The sequence below is a fragment of the Geotrypetes seraphini genome, chromosome 15 (assembly GCF_902459505.1).
Source record: "Geotrypetes seraphini chromosome 15, aGeoSer1.1, whole genome shotgun sequence".
NCBI classification, from domain to species: domain Eukaryota; kingdom Metazoa; phylum Chordata; class Amphibia; order Gymnophiona; family Dermophiidae; genus Geotrypetes; species Geotrypetes seraphini.
The window spans coordinates 41,573,364-41,589,867 of record NC_047098.1 but is presented as its reverse complement, the minus strand read 5'-3'; the positions used below and the strand labels follow the sequence as shown (position 1 = coordinate 41,589,867).

The following is a 16,504-nucleotide window of genomic DNA, read 5'->3' as shown; positions in this document are numbered from 1 at the left end:
TAGGTGTATAGGAGCAGGCCACAAGAGAGAAGTCAAGAATGTAAGGAGTGATATTATATATTTTCTTCTGATCTATGAAGAGAACAGATCAACTATTTCTCTGCATCGTCTCTGGCTTTCTCAGAAGTTTTGCCTGTTTACGGTAACAAAACAAAATGGTTTATTATCCCAGGACAAGCAGGCAGGTATTCTCACTAGTAGGTGATGTCATCTGACAGAGCCCCGATACGGACGTCTCACAAGCATGTCTTGCTTGAAGAAACTCAGAAGTTTTGAGATGCCCGCACCGCGCATGCGCCAGTGCCTTCCCGCCCGATGGTCCGGGCGTGTCTCCTCAGTTCTTTTCTTTCCGCGGAGCTGAGAAGTCTTTCTTCGTTCCTGCGCTAATTGAACTCCCGTTCTTTTGCCTTCCATAGCCACGGTTTTGAGTTTCTTTTACTCTTTTCGTGTGTTTATTTCTTTAATTTCATTTAAAAAAAAAAAAAAAAAAATTTCTTCCGGCGACTCGGCCGGGTCGGCCGCGTGGCTCAGGCCCCGCTCCTTCGATCTCGCGGCGGAGCTTTTTCGGTCTATGTCCCGGCCAATCACCGGTTTTAAAAAGTGTAGCAAGTGCCAGCGCGCGATTTCGCTGACGGACCCGCATCGACGCTGCCTGCAGTGTCTTGGTCCGGAACATTTCCCGAAATCATGCCGGCCTTGTTCCACACTCACAGCGAGGGCGTTTAAGCGTCGCTGTTTTTTGTGGGAGTCGATGTTCAAGATGGAAGCTGTGCAAGAACCTTCAGCTTCGACCTCGGCTGGTGCTTCACCCTCCCATGCGAAGCCCGCCGCCGCTCCTGCTGCTCCGGGTCTCCTGAAACCGGCTTCGTTTGTCCCGGTTACGTTTGTCCCGTCTTCGGCGCCGGTGCCTTCCGTCTCTCAGGCTCAGGTATCGCCTTCTACAATTCCACCAGTGGTTATCAAGGTGCCGAAAGCTTCGAAGCAAAAGCACTCGGCCACGAAGGAGCGCGAAGACCGTGCTGGAGGACCCCCTTTCGGTGCGGATCCCTCCATATCGGCTTCGTTGCGGTCCCTTTTGGAAGCTCAATTTGTCGAGCTCATGCAAACCATGGGACCCAGGTTGATTGCCACCATCCAGGGTGACCTCCCGGCTCCGATCCCGGGGGGGCGGACAGCCCCCTCCTCCTCCTCCTCGCTGGTCGACCTCGCTGCTTGGCGAGGAGGAGCGACGTATGGCGGCCGGTCCCTCGAGGCGGGCCTCCTTCAGTGATATGCCCCCTTTAGAGCCCATCACGCCACCGTTCGAAGAGGCCTGGCATACCTGTTCGGGTAATCGAAGCCCTGGGCATCGCAAATCGCAGGAAGAGTTCTTCCGCACTCCCTATCAGGCCTGGGCTGCGTCTCGAGAGGCGTCGAATCTCCCACCTCTTCGCTCCAAGGCCTCGAGTCCCATCTGCTCACTGGAGGCGTCGGGGGACCATGCTAAGCATTGTCATTCTAGATTCCCCTCCAGACACCGGGAGGGGCATCGTTCCAGGCATTCCTCGAGGCACTCCTCGAGGCACTCAGAGGTTTCCCCGCAGAAGAAGCAGCCACGTTTGGGGTACTCTTCATCAGACATGTCTCCTCCACAGGGACCGGAGTATGAGGAACCATCCACTTCTTATTCTCCTTGTCGCTCCCAGGTCTCTTTGGATCCCGAGGCCTTGACTTCGTCCAGTCCTTCTCGGAGGCCGGTGCTGGCGGACCAATTGTCCTTTTCCTCCTTCCTCCGACAAATGGCGGATAACCTGGACATTACTTTGGACACCGGTTCGTGGTACTCCAAGGAATACCTCAACACCATGCATTTGCCACATCCTCCTGCGGAGTCTCTTCGCCTACCTCTCCACAAACTTCTCGACCAAACGTTTATGAGATGTTTTGAGACCCCATACTCCATTCCTGCGGTCCCCGGCAAGTTAGATGCCCGATACCACACGGTCCATCACAAGGGGTTCGAGGGCCCTCAACTTTCCCACCAATCCCTGCTGGTCGAATCGTCCCTCAAGCGGTCTCATCCGTCCCAGGTGTACGCCTCGGTGCCTCCGTGGCGCGAGGGCAGGACCATGGACAAGTTTGGCAGGCGGATATACCAGAACTCGATGATGGCTTCCAGAGTTGTTAATTATACGTTCCATTTTGCTTCTTATTTGGAGTTCTTCCTGCCTGTGCTTCGAAAGTTCACTCCTTACATTGAATCTCAGGCTCGCTTTGAATTTGAAGAAGTTGTTGCTTTGCTGTCCCAGCTGCGCCTTCAACTGATGCAGGCCTCCTATGACGCCTTCGAGCTCTCGGCTCGAGCTGCTGCCTGCTCCGTGGCCATGCGTCGTCTGGCCTGGCTTCGCACTATTGACATGGACCCGAACCTCCAGGACAGGCTGGCCAATGTTCCTTGTGCGGGAGCAGATTTATTTGACGAGTCTATCGAGACTGTGACGAAGAAGCTCTCTGACCATGAGAAGTCTTTTCAGTCTATTCTTCGGCCTAAGCCTAAGCCTCAACAGTCTCAACCTGCCAGACCGCCCTTGATCTATCAGAGGCGTTACACTCCGAGGCAAGCTCCAGCTGCCAGGCAGCCTTCAAAACGTCAGCCTCCACAAAAGGCTCCGCAGAAGCCTCAACCGTCTAATGTCCCTAAGGCTACTCAGCCTTTTTGACTCTCTCTTAGGGAGCATAACCAACCTTGTTCTGCCATCCCCTGTTTTCCCCATTGGGTCGCCTCCATCATTTTTTCCATGGATGGAGGGCTATTACCACCGACCTCTGGGTCCTTTCCATCATCAAGGAAGGGTACTCTCTGCAATTCCATCGAGTCCCCCCGGACCACCCTCCAAGAGAATATCCTTCAAACTTGACTCAGACCGCCCTTCTTCTTCAGGAAGCTCAAGCCTTGCTCCGGCTTCGTGCCGTCGAGCCGGTCCCTATGGACCAGCACAACCGGGGGTTTTACTCCCGGTACTTCCTTGTCCCGAAGAAGACGGGCGACCTGCGACCCATTCTGGACCTCAGGGTCCTCAACAAGTTCTTGGTCAAAGAGAGATTTCGCATGCTGACCCTAGCTTCTCTCTATCCCCTCATCGAGCAGAACGACTGGTTATGCTCTCTAGATCTCAAGGAGGCCTACACTCACATTCCCATTCATCCGGCCTCTCGCAAGTTCCTCAGATTTCGGGTGGGACATCTACATCTGCAGTACCGCAGTACCGAGTGCTTCCGTTCGGCCTGTCCTCGTCTCCCAGAGTCTTTACGAAGTGTGTGGTGGTGGTGGCCGCTGCACTTCGGACCAGGGGTCTTCAGGTATTTCCCTACCTCGACGACTGGCTCATCAAGGCCCCCTCGGCTCCAGAGGTCATCTCGGCGACCCTGGCCACTATTTACTTCCTGCAGAGTTTGGGCTTCGAGATCAACTTCCCCAAATCTCATCTGCAGCCTACCCAGTCTCTCCCGTTCATCGGGGCGGTCCTGGACACCATTCGACTCAGAGCATTCCTTCCTCCTCAGCGCATGGATGCTCTTCTTCATCTCTGCCAGTCTGTGTCTTCTTGCCAGTCCATCTCAGCGAGACACATGATGGTCCTCCTGGGCCACATGGCCTCTACAGTTCATGTGACACCTTTTGCCAGACTCCATCTCAGAATTCCTCAGTGGACCCTGGCGTCTCAATGGACTCAGGTGTCAGACCCGTTGACTCGACACATCATAGTCACTCCTGCTCTTTGGCAGTCTCTACTTTGGTGGATGACCTCTTCGAATCTATCCAAAGGTTTGCTGTTTCACACTCCTCCCCACCAGAAGGTTCTCACAACCGATTCATCGACCTGTGCCTGGGGAGCTCATCTGGATGGTCTTCGCACTCAGGGATTCTGGACCGGTGCGGACCGACTCCATCAAATCAATCTTCTGGAGCTCAGAGCCATCTTCAATGCTCTTCAGGCTTTTCAACATTTGCTTCACGACATGGTGGTCCTCATTCGCACAGACAATCAGGTCGCCATGTATTATTTCAACAAGCAGGGGGGCACGGGCTCGGCCTCCCTCTGCCAGGAAGCTCTCAGAGTCTGGGATTGGGCGGTTCGCCACAACGCCTTCTTCAAAGCTGTCTACATTCAGGGGAAGGACAATGTCTTGGCGGACAACTTAAGTCGTCTCCTCCAGCCTCACGAATGGACACTCCATTCCGAGCCCCTTCATCGGATCTTTGCACAGTGGGGGATGCCTCAGATAGACCTCTTTGCGGCTCCCCACAACTTCAAACTGCCTCAGTTTTGCTCCAAGATCTACACTCCTCATCGCCTCGAGGCAGATGCTTTTCTGCTGGATTGGGGGAATCGCTTTCTGTATGCGTTTCCTCCATTTCCTCTCATTCAAAAGACTCTGGTCAAGCTGAAGTCCGACCATGCCACCATGATTCTGATAGCTCCTTGGTGGCCCAGACAACCTTGGTTCTCCCTTCTACTTCAACTCAGCAGTAGGGAGCCCTTCCTTCTTCCAGTGTTTCCTTCACTGCTTACTCAGCATCAGGGATCTCTACTTCATCCCAACCTGCAGTCTCTGCACCTGACAGCTTGGTTCCTCTCGACGTAACTCCTCACCAGTTTTCCCAGGCGGTGAGGGATGTCTTGGAGGCTTCCAGGAAGCCTGCTACTCGACAATGCTACTCCCAAAAATGGACTAGATTTTCTTCCTGGTGTGTTTCCAATTCTAAGGTGCCTCAGCGAGCCTCCCTATCCTCTGTATTGGACTATCTTCTACACCTGTCTCAGTCTGGTCTCAAGTCTACATCTATATGAGTCCACCTGAGTGCTATTGCGGCTTTCCATCAGCCTCTACAAGGGAAACCTCTCTCTGCTCATCCTGTGGTTTCCAGGTTTATGAAAGGACTTTTCCATGTCAATCCTCCTCTCAAACCTCCTCCAGTGGTTTGGGATCTCAATGTTGTCCTTTCCCAGCTTATGAAACCTCCTTTTGAGCCTCTCAACAAGGCTCCTCTAAAGTTTCTCACTTGGAAAGTAGTTTTTCTAGTGGCCCTCACGTCTGCTCGCAGGGTCAGTGAGCTTCAGGCCTTAGTGGCGGATCCACCTTTCACAGTCTTCCATCATGACAAGGTTGTCCTCCGCACTCATTCCAAATTCCTGCCTAAGGTGGTCTCTGAATTTCATCTCAACCAATCCATTGTACTTCCAGTGTTTTTTCCAAAGCCTCATTCTCATCCTGGAGAATCAGCTCTTCATACTCTGGACTGTAAGCGTGCTTTGGCTTTCTACCTGGATCGCACCAAGCCACACAGAACTGCACCTCAACTTTTCGTCTCCTTTGATCCAAACAGGTTGGGACGACCTGTATCGAAGCGCACCATTTCCAACTGGATGGCGGCTTGTATCTCTTTCTGCTATGCCCAGGCTGGATTACCCCTTCCCTGTAAGGTCACAGCCCATAAGGTCAGAGCAATGGCGGCCTCTGTAGCCTTCCTCAGATCGACACCGATTGAGGAGATTTGTAAGGCTGCCACTTGGTCCTCGGTTCATACATTCACCTCTCATTATTGTCTGGATACTTTCTCCAGAAGGGATGGACAGTTTGGCCAAACAGTGTTAAAAAATTTATTCTCCTAAGTTGCCAACTCTCCCACCATCCCATTGAGGTTAGCTTGGAGGTCACCCACTAGTGAGAATACCTGCCTTCTTGTCCTGGGATAAAGCAATGTTACTTACCGTAACAGTTGTTATCCAGGGACAGCAGGCAGCTATTCTCACGTCCCACCCACCTCCCCTGGGTTGGCTTCTCTGCTAGCTACCTGAACTGAGGAGACACGCCCGGACCATCGGGCGGGAAGGCACTGGCGCATGCGCGGTGCGGGCATCTCAAAACTTCTGAGTTTCTTCAAGCAAGACATGCTTGTGAGACGTCCGTATCGGGGCTCTGTCGAATGACATCACCCACTAGTGAGAATAGCTGCCTGCTGTCCCTGGATAACAACTGTTACGGTAAGTAACATTGCTTTATACCCCCCCCCCTTTTTACAAAACTGCGGAAGCAGTTTTTATTGCAAGCCGATGCGCTGAATGCTCTGTGCTGCTCCTGATGCTCATAGAAACTCTTTGAATGTTGGGAGCAGCACAAAGAATTCAGCACGCCGGCTTACGCTAAAAACTACTTTTGTGGTTTTGTAAAAGGTGGGGGGATTATGTTAACTGTGGTTTAAAATCTAGTGCAAGGAAGATTAGATATTGGGGGCTGGGGCTACTTTATTATAATGAAAAAAAGATTCCAGCTGAAGAATTCAGATCAAGTTAATAATTTAAATACATAATATTGGTGTGACAAATTTAGGCAGATTAGGGCTGTAGCCCCATGATGAGAGACTGACTAGTCTGCTGTTGAGTAACAAAGAAGCAGGTGCTGGACAAGACTTGGCGTACATCAAGCCAGTGGGTTTTCAAAATATCAACAATGAATATGCATGAGATAGATTAGCATGTACTTTTTCCATTATTTGCATCATTATCTCATGCATATTCATTGTGGAGTTCTGGAAACCCTGACTGGCTGGATATGTCCTGAGCACTGGGTTGAGAGTTACTGCCTTATACGGATGCCTGTGAGCTCAGCCTTCCCTATATTTCATCCATTAATCTTTTAAATCAGAAAAGACAAGGCAAATAATCCTATAACCTAATTGTTTACATAGTGAAAATACAGAAGTATTTGCCATTTTTTTGATGTTGCTAGTGCCTAAGAAGCAAAAGCATGGAGTTCAATTTTCAAAGGACTCAGATAACCAAATTTTGAAAAACAGCCAGGACTAAGCCACTAAGGGCTCCTTTTACGAAGGCGCGTTAGCGGTTTAACACGTGTAATACCGTACGCTAAACCGCCTGCCGCGCTAGCCACTACCACCTCCTCTTGAGTAGGCGGTAGTTTTTCGGCTAGCGCAGGGGTTAGCGCGTGATGAAAAGTCGCGCGCGCTAAAGCCGCTAACGTGCCTTCGTAAAAGGAGCCCTAAATTTTGGTGGCTGTTTTCTCTCACTTCCTAAATTTAGTTAAGTACTTAGAATTAATTTTTCCAGTAGTAGGCACTAAAATAGACTGCTAAACAGAAACCTAAGTAAAGTGCTGAGCATTATTTGAAAATTGATTATAATAGCGCTTCCCAAACCTGTTCAGGGAGATCTACCAGGCAATTCTGTTTTGGGGTAATCATGAGACAAATTTGCATTTGGTGGGGGAAGTGCATGCAAATAAATCTCATAAATATTCATGAAGTATATCCTAAAATCCTAACTGATGTGGGGTCCCTCAGGATAAGTTTGGAAACAACTGCTCTCTATCTGTATGCACAAGTTAATGACCACACCTGGTTGGCTAAATAATCGGTTTTCTTCCAGAAGAATGGAAGGCAAAGAAAGCATTTTGTAGGTTTTAATTTCAGGCATTCATATTGTTAATTTGCAGAAGGGAAGGAGGTTCTCGACAATAATCTTTGCAAAAACAGTATCAAAACACCCACTCTTGAGTCTAGAACTATGGATACCTCCTGCTGGGATAGTCGAGCATCTTCCCTTACAATGTCAAGCACCTTTGCTACAGCCTGTGAGAAAAGTAGCTGTGTTCTACCTGAAAGTCATTCATCTCCAGGCTGGGAAACTGTAAGTTAATAGTTTGATCCACTCTGTCTGGTATGAACTATATAAAGCTTCTTCCATGTATAAAGCCTGTTTTACATGCAAAAAAATAGTTTTTTTTATTAAATGTTTGACTGCACACATGTGCAAAAGGTATGCACATAGAAAGATTGTGCATACTTTTACATGATCTGTGCATAATCTTGCCAGAGGCATTATTTTGTTGGAGCAGAGGCAAACTTCTAATATATATGTATATTTACATCTTCTCCAGAGGTGTAAATTTGTGCATTGACATTTCTGTGCTATTAATACTGAATCTGGAAGCCTGTTTTATAAAAGCACATGAGAATCTATGTTGCTTTATAATATCCAGCAGCATCCAAACAGAATTGGAAACATTAACAACCAATCTTCCAAAAAAAACACTTCACCTTGAACTGTCAGGCTGAAGGAATGGATTGAATTCAGGAAGCTTTTTTGAAAAGCTCTTTGAATGGTGGAGCTATAATTCCAGCTTGTTGAAACCATTATCAGGTTAAGTGTTCAGCTGTCTTTAAATAATGATATACATAGAAGAAGAAAGGCTCAGAACTGCAAGGTTCCAGGAGCAGATCACGAAGAGCATGGCTCCCTGTAGGGCTTTGCATGAAAACCTTTTTTTTTTCTGATTGTCTATCAGTGCAGTCATTTCTAGGTTCGCCATGGTTTGCTTTATTTCTTCATTACTTTATTTCATCTAAGAATTTTTCACACTGGGAATCCTGCTTGCTAAAGATTCTTCTTGCTAAAGATCAAAGTATAGAATTCTTTAGTTTTTCTAATTTTATGCTTTGTCATCCAACATCCTGCTAACTTCCTTACAGGCTTCTTCTTTCAAATTGTTTGAATCTCCAATATTTTAAAGAAATATAGTCTCTTTAACCTCGTTATTTAACTATGTTGGCAGATCTTTTCTAATGTTTGGGTTTGGGCTTCCATGATAGTATGGTATATGAAGTATTTTAATAAGTCAGGTTTAAACCTTGCTGGCCATAGCATTTAAGTACTATATACTAAAGTATATTCAGAGCCGTTCTAGTGCAGTGTATGCAGTTTGCAAATGGTGGCATTTTTTCACAGCGTGATTTATGTGAGGTTGAATTGGTCATTGGATGCGCTTTGTTTGACCTTTACACAGACCTGTGAGACTCCTGAGGCAGGCCATTTTGGCCGAAACATGTACATGTCGAGTTGGTCTATGTTGTATTGAAGAAATAAAGGATAATTGTGAAACACTTCGAGTTCACCAGTCTCTTTTTGACTTTTCCACTCTTTCGCGTCTGAGTCTTCAACTTTTGGAAAAGCCACTTGAAGCCGACACAATTCCTGAAGTATCTGGGGATTTTGTTCAACACAAAAGAGAACAAATTTGTCTGCCAGAAGACTGCAGAACATAACTCACATGGAAGATCAGAGAATTTTGGGACAGACTGTCCTCTTAACAGCTTGGCATTACCTGCAGTTGCTGGGGTCGATGATAGTGACTTCAGATGAAGTTCTCTGGACAAGGGCATACCTGCATTCTCTCCAGGATAAGCTTCTATCCTGCTGGTGCCCGCAAAGACATGCATTAAACATGCATATACTTTGGACAGCAGAGACACAACTCACTTTGAACTGGTAGCTGGAGCCTCAGTCCCTGGCCCGAGGAGTTCCACTCTGCATCTCATTAGGGATGATTCTAACTACATATGCTAGCCTCTATGGTTGGGTAGCGCATTGCAAAGGATGTCTGGTTCAGGAATGCTAGTCACCCTCCCAGAAGTGGTCAATCAAATGGTTAAACTGAGAACCATCCGCCTAGGGCTGCAGGCATTTGAAAGTGCATTGAGAAACAAAGCTGTGTGAGTTTTCTCAGTAATGCAATGGTAGTAGCTTATGTCATTTGGCAGGGAGGCACCAAGAGTGCTGCTCTGTCTGGAAGCTCAAATGTTTTGGTGGGCAGAGATCCACATACTAACTTGGCAGCACATGTAGCAGGAGTAGACAATGTGCAAGCGAATTTTCTCAGCCAGAAGACCCTAGATCCCAGAAAATGGACACACTCTCCAGAGGCATTCAACAGCATTGTGAGTCATTGGTGGGCAGCCAATGTTCGATTTGATGGTGTTGGCGACCAACAAGAAAGCAGTGCGTTTTTCAGTTGCAGATATGAGCCAGGAAGCAGCACCTTGGTGCAACCATGGCCCAAGGCAGGGCTTCTGTATGTTTTCCTTCCATGGCCCATGATAAGCAGGGTCCTGCAAAGAATAATGTTGTACTCAGGGCTGATAGTTCTGGTTGCACCAGATTGGCCAAGGTATCTGTGGTATGTAGATCTCATCCATTTTCAGAGGGACCAGAGTCTCACACTACTGTGCTATCAGGGGTTACTCACACAGGGGCCTATTCACCCTGGATGACCCAGAGTGCTTTGGTCTTATGGCATAGCTCTTGAGTGTGCAGCTTTAGCATGCAAAGGCTATTCTGACATGATGATAGCCAGCCTCCTACAATCCAAGAAGCAGACAGCACTAGCCACCTATGTGAAAGCCTGGAAGTGTTTCCAGGTCTGGTGCGCACAGAAGAATGAGGACCCAATTTCAGCTCCGATTTCTTTGGTCCTAACATTCCTGCAGGCGGGACCTGAAAAATATCTGGTGGTGGGTCTTTCATGTTTCATACCTCAAGTGAACAAGAAGTCCTTGGCTTTACATCCAGATGTGGCCAGATTTCTGAAGGGTCTTTGTGCCTGCGTCTTCTATTACACCACCCCTTTCCATTGCGGAGTCTTAATCTTGTCCTACGGGTGCTCTCTAGAACTCTATATGAGCTTCTGGAGCAGGCATCATTGTTGGACCTCACGGTTAAAACAGCATTTTTAGTGGCAGTCACTTCAGCTCGGCGGATGTCAAAACTGCAAGCCATCTCATGCAGAAAACCTTTTCTCAGAATATCAAAATCTGGAGTGATACTGCATACTGTACTTTCATACTTGTCAAAAATGGTTTCCAATTTTCATGTCAACCAGAAAGTATGACTGACTGCCTTCATGCCCTTTGGTTCCAAGAAGGGGTACAAAGTCCTGAAATTACTGGATGTTTGCAGAATGCTGCTTCGTTATCTGGAAGTGACGAATGAGTTTTGACTATCAGTTCATCTCTTTGTGCTGGCATATGTTTCCCATAAGGGTCAACCAACATCCGAAGTGACCATATCAAGGTAGATTTGTATGCTCATTTTGACAACCTATATTGGGAGAGGAGAGCAACCCCCCTCCCCCATATCCTTAAAGACATTCCACTAGGGGAGTAGCATCCTCCTGGACAGAGGCTACAGTAGTTTTCCCCTAAAGAGATTTGCAGAACGGCACATGGTCCTCCCTCCCTCCATACTTTCATGAAATTTTACAGGAACAATGTGCCTATTGCACTAGAAGGGAAGATTAGGTACTTACTTCAATAATCTTCTTTCTAGTAAATAGGTACATCGATCCTGAAGCACGCCCTGTCAGATGTTAATTAGCCTGCCCACTGCATCGGACAAGCTGGGAAGTCTAGTTTTCTTATTTCTTTCCTTTATCCAGTAAGGACAAAGATAGAGGATGACACAACTATTTCATTACTTTCAGGGGGTATCCTTCAGAACTCTAAGACTGTTAGTGCAGGTTGCACTCAGGTAGCTGGCTAGTTTGTTCCACCTCGTTATATGCTAAAATATTTATATGTTTCAATGGTTGTTATGTGTTATAATATTATGTGTTATGTGATATGAGCAGAACAGATTTGTTTCTCTTGGAGTATCCCTGTACCCCTCCCTCTTTAAGTTTCCTCTCTAGGGCTGACCATCTGCATTGATATGAACAGAGTGTTGGGAGGTGGAGTAAAGAAAATGCTAATGTGGTTCTCTACACAGAATCTCATGGAAAGGGATTGACTACCCAAGAGTTCAAGAATGATGTGCCTATTTACTAGAAAGAAAATTATCAAGGTACCTAATCTTTCCTTGTCTGTAGAAGTGGCAGCACTGAACATATGTATACAACTAGTGAGTGCCGCTGCTGTACAGGTAGCTAATGTTATTCAGCCCTTTATCTGGATAGATATACTGTACAAATACATTTAGGACAGTCTGATAGATCTTGGTTATAAGTGGTTTAGCATGTTGGATAAATAAATAAATAAATGATGGCAAGAAGGAGTCCTAAATTTATCCATATATAGTTAGCGGTTGAATATCAATGGCTACCTATACACTAGAGAGTTGCGCGAGGATAGAAATCCCACCAGTCCCCACCAAAATCCCAACTGTCCCCGTGAGGAATCCTTCCGTCCCCACCCGTCCCAGCAAGGAATCCCCTCCATCCCTATAAACTTCAGAAATAATTATTTCATTTAATTATGCTACTGAACTAAAGGCTCTGGTAGAGACCCATTTACAAATAAGCAAAGACACTTTATTAATTTGGAAATATTAATTGGGAAGAATACATACTTTGTAAACGGGTTTCTACCAGAGCCTCTAATGTAAATATAAAATAGAAATACTCAGTTAATGAGGACCCCAAGCTGTCAGCTGAGGATTTCCTTTGCAGTTGGCCGGGGGTCCCTTTTGCCAAGCTTGGCAGGCAGCAGTAACGTCCCTGAGTCACAAATGCTGTCACCTCGGTGTCTTATGGATGTTGCCAGCGAATGCTGTGCTCGTTGGAAGGGAGTTCTGGCCGTCTCTAGAGGAGGTCCTCTGCTGGCGGTACTTGGGGATCCCCACCAGCCACAGCAAGAGTCAGCAAGTACTTCAACACTGTAGAAATAAAACCAAAAATGTATTTCCTTTTCTTTTGAATACAATAAAAAGACATCTGCTATATACATTTCCCAAAGCTTACATATTTTAGTCATTAAATTCTGTTTTTTACCTTTGTTGTCTGAAGACTTATTTTTCCATAAAGTTGGTCCTAGTTTCTTTTTTCCACTTTCCCATCTTCTGTAAATTCTTCTATTGCTATCCATTGGTTCCTCCTACCATGATCCAGCATTTATCCCTCTCTCATCCCCCAGACCATGTGCAGCATCTTTTTCCCCTGCCCACCAGCCCCATGCCCAACATTTCTCCTTCTATTGTGCCTCTCGAGCACATGCCACTTCTCTCCCTCCATTCCCTTCACCATTATGTCCAACATTCCTTCCTCTTGCATCCATTTAAATCTGTCCCACTGTTCTCTTTCCACCATAACATTTCTCCCTCTCATCTTTCTCTTCCCTCATCTCTACCTCACTCCCTCCCTATGACCAAAAATTCTCCTTTCTTCAATTCCCCGTGTACATGACCATCTCTCTTTCCCTTTCACTGACACACCCACACCCAATTCTCCCTTTCCATTCCCTCCCCCACCTCAGTATCTCTTTCCCTCCCTTCCTCCATCCTCTCTCCCAAGTTCATGCCTTGTGTTCAAAAACACACTCCCTTCCCCCCTTTTGTGTCCCACGTTTGCCTCCTATGTTCAACCCCCTTCTGTCCCACATTTGCCTCTCACGTTCAACCCCCTTCTGTGTCCTGCGTTTGCCTCCCACGTTCGTGTCCAGCTCTCATCTTCCAGCAAATTACCTTATCAGCAACTTTCTCTTTATCATCCAAATGGAGCTCTGAAAGGTAGCTTGAGCAGCTAGGCTCGTCTTCTTTTCTTACCTGCCCTGAATGGAAGGCTTTGCATCAGTTACGTGCAGCGTGCAGGGCTCGTTGCCCTACATGCTGCACGTAACTGACGCAAAGCCCTCCCTCTGACGTCAGCGCTCACATCGGGGAAGACTTCCGGTCGGCTATGTGTGCTGCTGCAGGGCAGGTAGGAAAAGAAGACGAGCCTCGCGGCTCGAGTTGCATCCAACCCCACAGGATCCCCGAGACCACGAGGGGCATCCCCATGGGATCCCCTCAACCCGAGGTGGCATCCCCACGGGATCCCCGTGACCCAAAAGGGCGTCCCCAAGGGATCCCCGTTGTCCCCATTCCCATGCAGCTCTCTACTTTACACCAAATCTTTCTGCTGTCCTAAATTTATCCATATAGCTATATAAATAGCAGCTCAATATCCCTGCTATCTTTAGACTTAAGCAAGAAATGCATTTTGCAAGATGAAAACTGGAATTGGGTTCGTTATTGGAAACTGAATTGGAAGGATGTATGTCTGCTTGATTTTACAGAAACTAAAATTTTAAAGTATTCATTACCCTTTGCAACAGTGGTTCCCAAACCCACCTTCAGGTCCTGTAGCCTTTCTAGTTTTCAGAATTTCCCCAGTGAATATATATAAAAGAGATTTGTATGCATTGTTTTTGTGTTATGCAAATACACGCATATTCATTATGAATGTTCTTAAAATCAGACAGGTTTGTGAGGTGGGGGTGGGGGTGCTGCAAGGACAGGTTTGAGAACTTTGCTTTATGTTATATTCTATGAGACATATTGGTGATTAGTGGTTTGTTTGATGTGTAAGCTTTTTTTTCAATAATTAAACTACAGCTTTTTACTCTGTTCCCATTCATTATATAGCACACCCCATATTATTGACTTGTGTGTTATATACACTTAGTTTTTGTATTTTTCTTTACAGAGCAGTAAGTCATTGAAGAGCATTTTGTGTTCTCCTCTGACAAGGATCAGAACAGAATCTGGAATATCATCGATTGATATACCTCACAAAAGTTTACAGGAAGGTTGAAAGCTAATTCTGTAGTTTATTTATTTAATTATTGGCAGTCCCCATTCTCTCTCTCTCTCCTTTTTCTTATATATGTCATACAACTGATTTATCACTTAGCCTATAAACAAAATGCATGTTCTTCAAGAACGATGAGCTATTTTGATTGATGGGTAACGTCACTAGACAGAGTCCAGCTAGAGAATCGCTCCCCAGTGACCATCCCAGAATCCTTTGAGAGTGGCTTACCACATATGTTTGCACCTTTCTGCCTGCCATCACTTTGAGAAACCAGGTCAGCCTTATCTTTTCTGTGAAGCAGTGAGGGCACATTTCTTGCTTCTTCCCACACAGCTTCAGAGATTTTTTCATCACTGTTGCAGTTTTTCTGTGTTCTTTTCTTACCCGCAAAGGACCAGGTTTTATTCTCTCTTTCTCTTCCAACTCAAGATGGGCTACTTCTGAAAGGTCAAATCATGGCTCATAATGTCAGAACCATGGCAACATTGGTTTTCTCTTTCTCAGTCTGACACTGCAGGAGTGTAGTGACTGTTCTAAACAAGCAAGGTCTTGCAATACGAGTACATACAGTATTTTGTATTAAAGTTTTTGGGTTGTGGAGTTTCCATTGTTTCTTATGGGGAAATTTGCTTTGATATACGAGTGTTTAGGATTACAAGCATGTTTTCGGAATGAATTATGCTCACAAACCAAGGTTTTTCTGTATTAGGAAATATTTGCAACAAGATCAATCTTAATAGTTAATGACTGGGATAATATCTTGTTCCTAGATAATTAATCCTGTTCTTTGTATGTAGTCCGTTATGTAATATTTGTTGGCAATAGAAGCATATAAATGATTTAACTGTAACTGTAGAATTCCAGTCTATCAGTGATAGCATTCGACTGATCTGGTCCTACACAGTGACATCTGGTGGGAAGGTACTCGTATGTGTGGTGAGCTGCTCTCAAAGGCTTCTGGAATGGCCACTGGGGAGTGATTCCTGTGCTGGGCTCCGTCACCCATCAGTCAAAATATACATCCTGCTGTCCTCGGGGAACATTTGCTACAGGTGAGTAACTTCTCTGTCTCCTCTCTCCAGTTCAGAAGAGTCCTGTCAGGCAAGTACTGTATGTCACCCAAAGGTTAAAGATCACAGACATTTGTTTAATAATTATCTAGGGGCCCTTTTAGTGTGTTCTAATAGAATTAGTGCATGCTAAATGCTAAGAGGCCCATAGGTATAAAATGGGCTCTTACAATTTTGCATGAACTAATTACGTTAGCACACACTAAGCTTTAGCTGAAGGGCCCCTTAGTTTCATCAAGAATAATTTTACAACAGAGTACCTAAGCCCATTTTATGAAGACTACATATGTTCCATATATATCTTTATAAATTAATCTCGAGGAAAATAATAATAATAACAACTTTATTTTTCTATACAGCCAACACCCAAAAAGTTCTAGGCGGTTCACAGAGTAAGAGGACTGAACATTTAAGTGGTAATACAAAGCATTCAAGAAGGCACAATACAATATTCCATTTATAAAACTACAATATAAAAACTATGACAGTCTACAATCAAGTAACAAATTTTTTGAACAAATGGGTCTTAACTGATTTTCTAAAAGTGCAATAAGATGCAGTCTGTCAAATCAAATCATCTAACCATACTTTACCTGCTTGATAGGCCAAAGATCGGTCAAAAAACTTTTTGCAACGACAATTTTTGGGATTAGGGAAAGTGAATAAGCCAGTACGCCGAGTAGATTTAGTAGGCCTATACAATTCAAAGTGAGAGAAGAGATAGGATGGAGCTAATCCAAATAACAATTTATAGCAGATTCAAGCAAATTTGAAAAGTATTCTTGCTTCCAATGACAACCAGTGCAGCTGGCAGTAATAAAGGCTGACATGTTCCTGTTTTTTCAGTCCAAAGATTAAACGGACAGCTGTATTTTGGATTAGCCTTAATCTTCCTAAGATAGTTTTATAAAATTACATTACATTAGTGATTTCTATTCCGCCAATACATTAATTTAGAATAGATAAGATTAATGCTTGAACTAATAGTCTGAAAGAAGTAGGGTCAAAATATTTTTTAACGGAACTCAATTTCT

At 45.5% G+C, this 16,504-nt stretch overlaps 1 protein-coding gene across 6 annotated transcripts in view; it reads left to right on the top strand.

The window, feature by feature from the left end:
- TEX14 (testis expressed 14, intercellular bridge forming factor) overlaps window positions 1-16,504 on the top strand; it is a 311,576-nt gene that overhangs the window by 249,771 nt on the left and 45,301 nt on the right. For 5 of the 6 annotated variants that reach the window (XM_033922951.1, XM_033922948.1, XM_033922947.1 and 2 more), the window contains 2 exons: window positions 7,495-7,688; window positions 14,293-14,395. The exons of the other annotated variant lie outside the window; for it this stretch is intronic. In XM_033922951.1, the coding sequence (XP_033778842.1) occupies window positions 7,495-7,688; window positions 14,293-14,395 (297 nt within the window). The remainder of the gene's footprint in view (window positions 1-7,494; window positions 7,689-14,292; window positions 14,396-16,504) is intronic. 6 annotated transcript variants of the gene reach the window in all.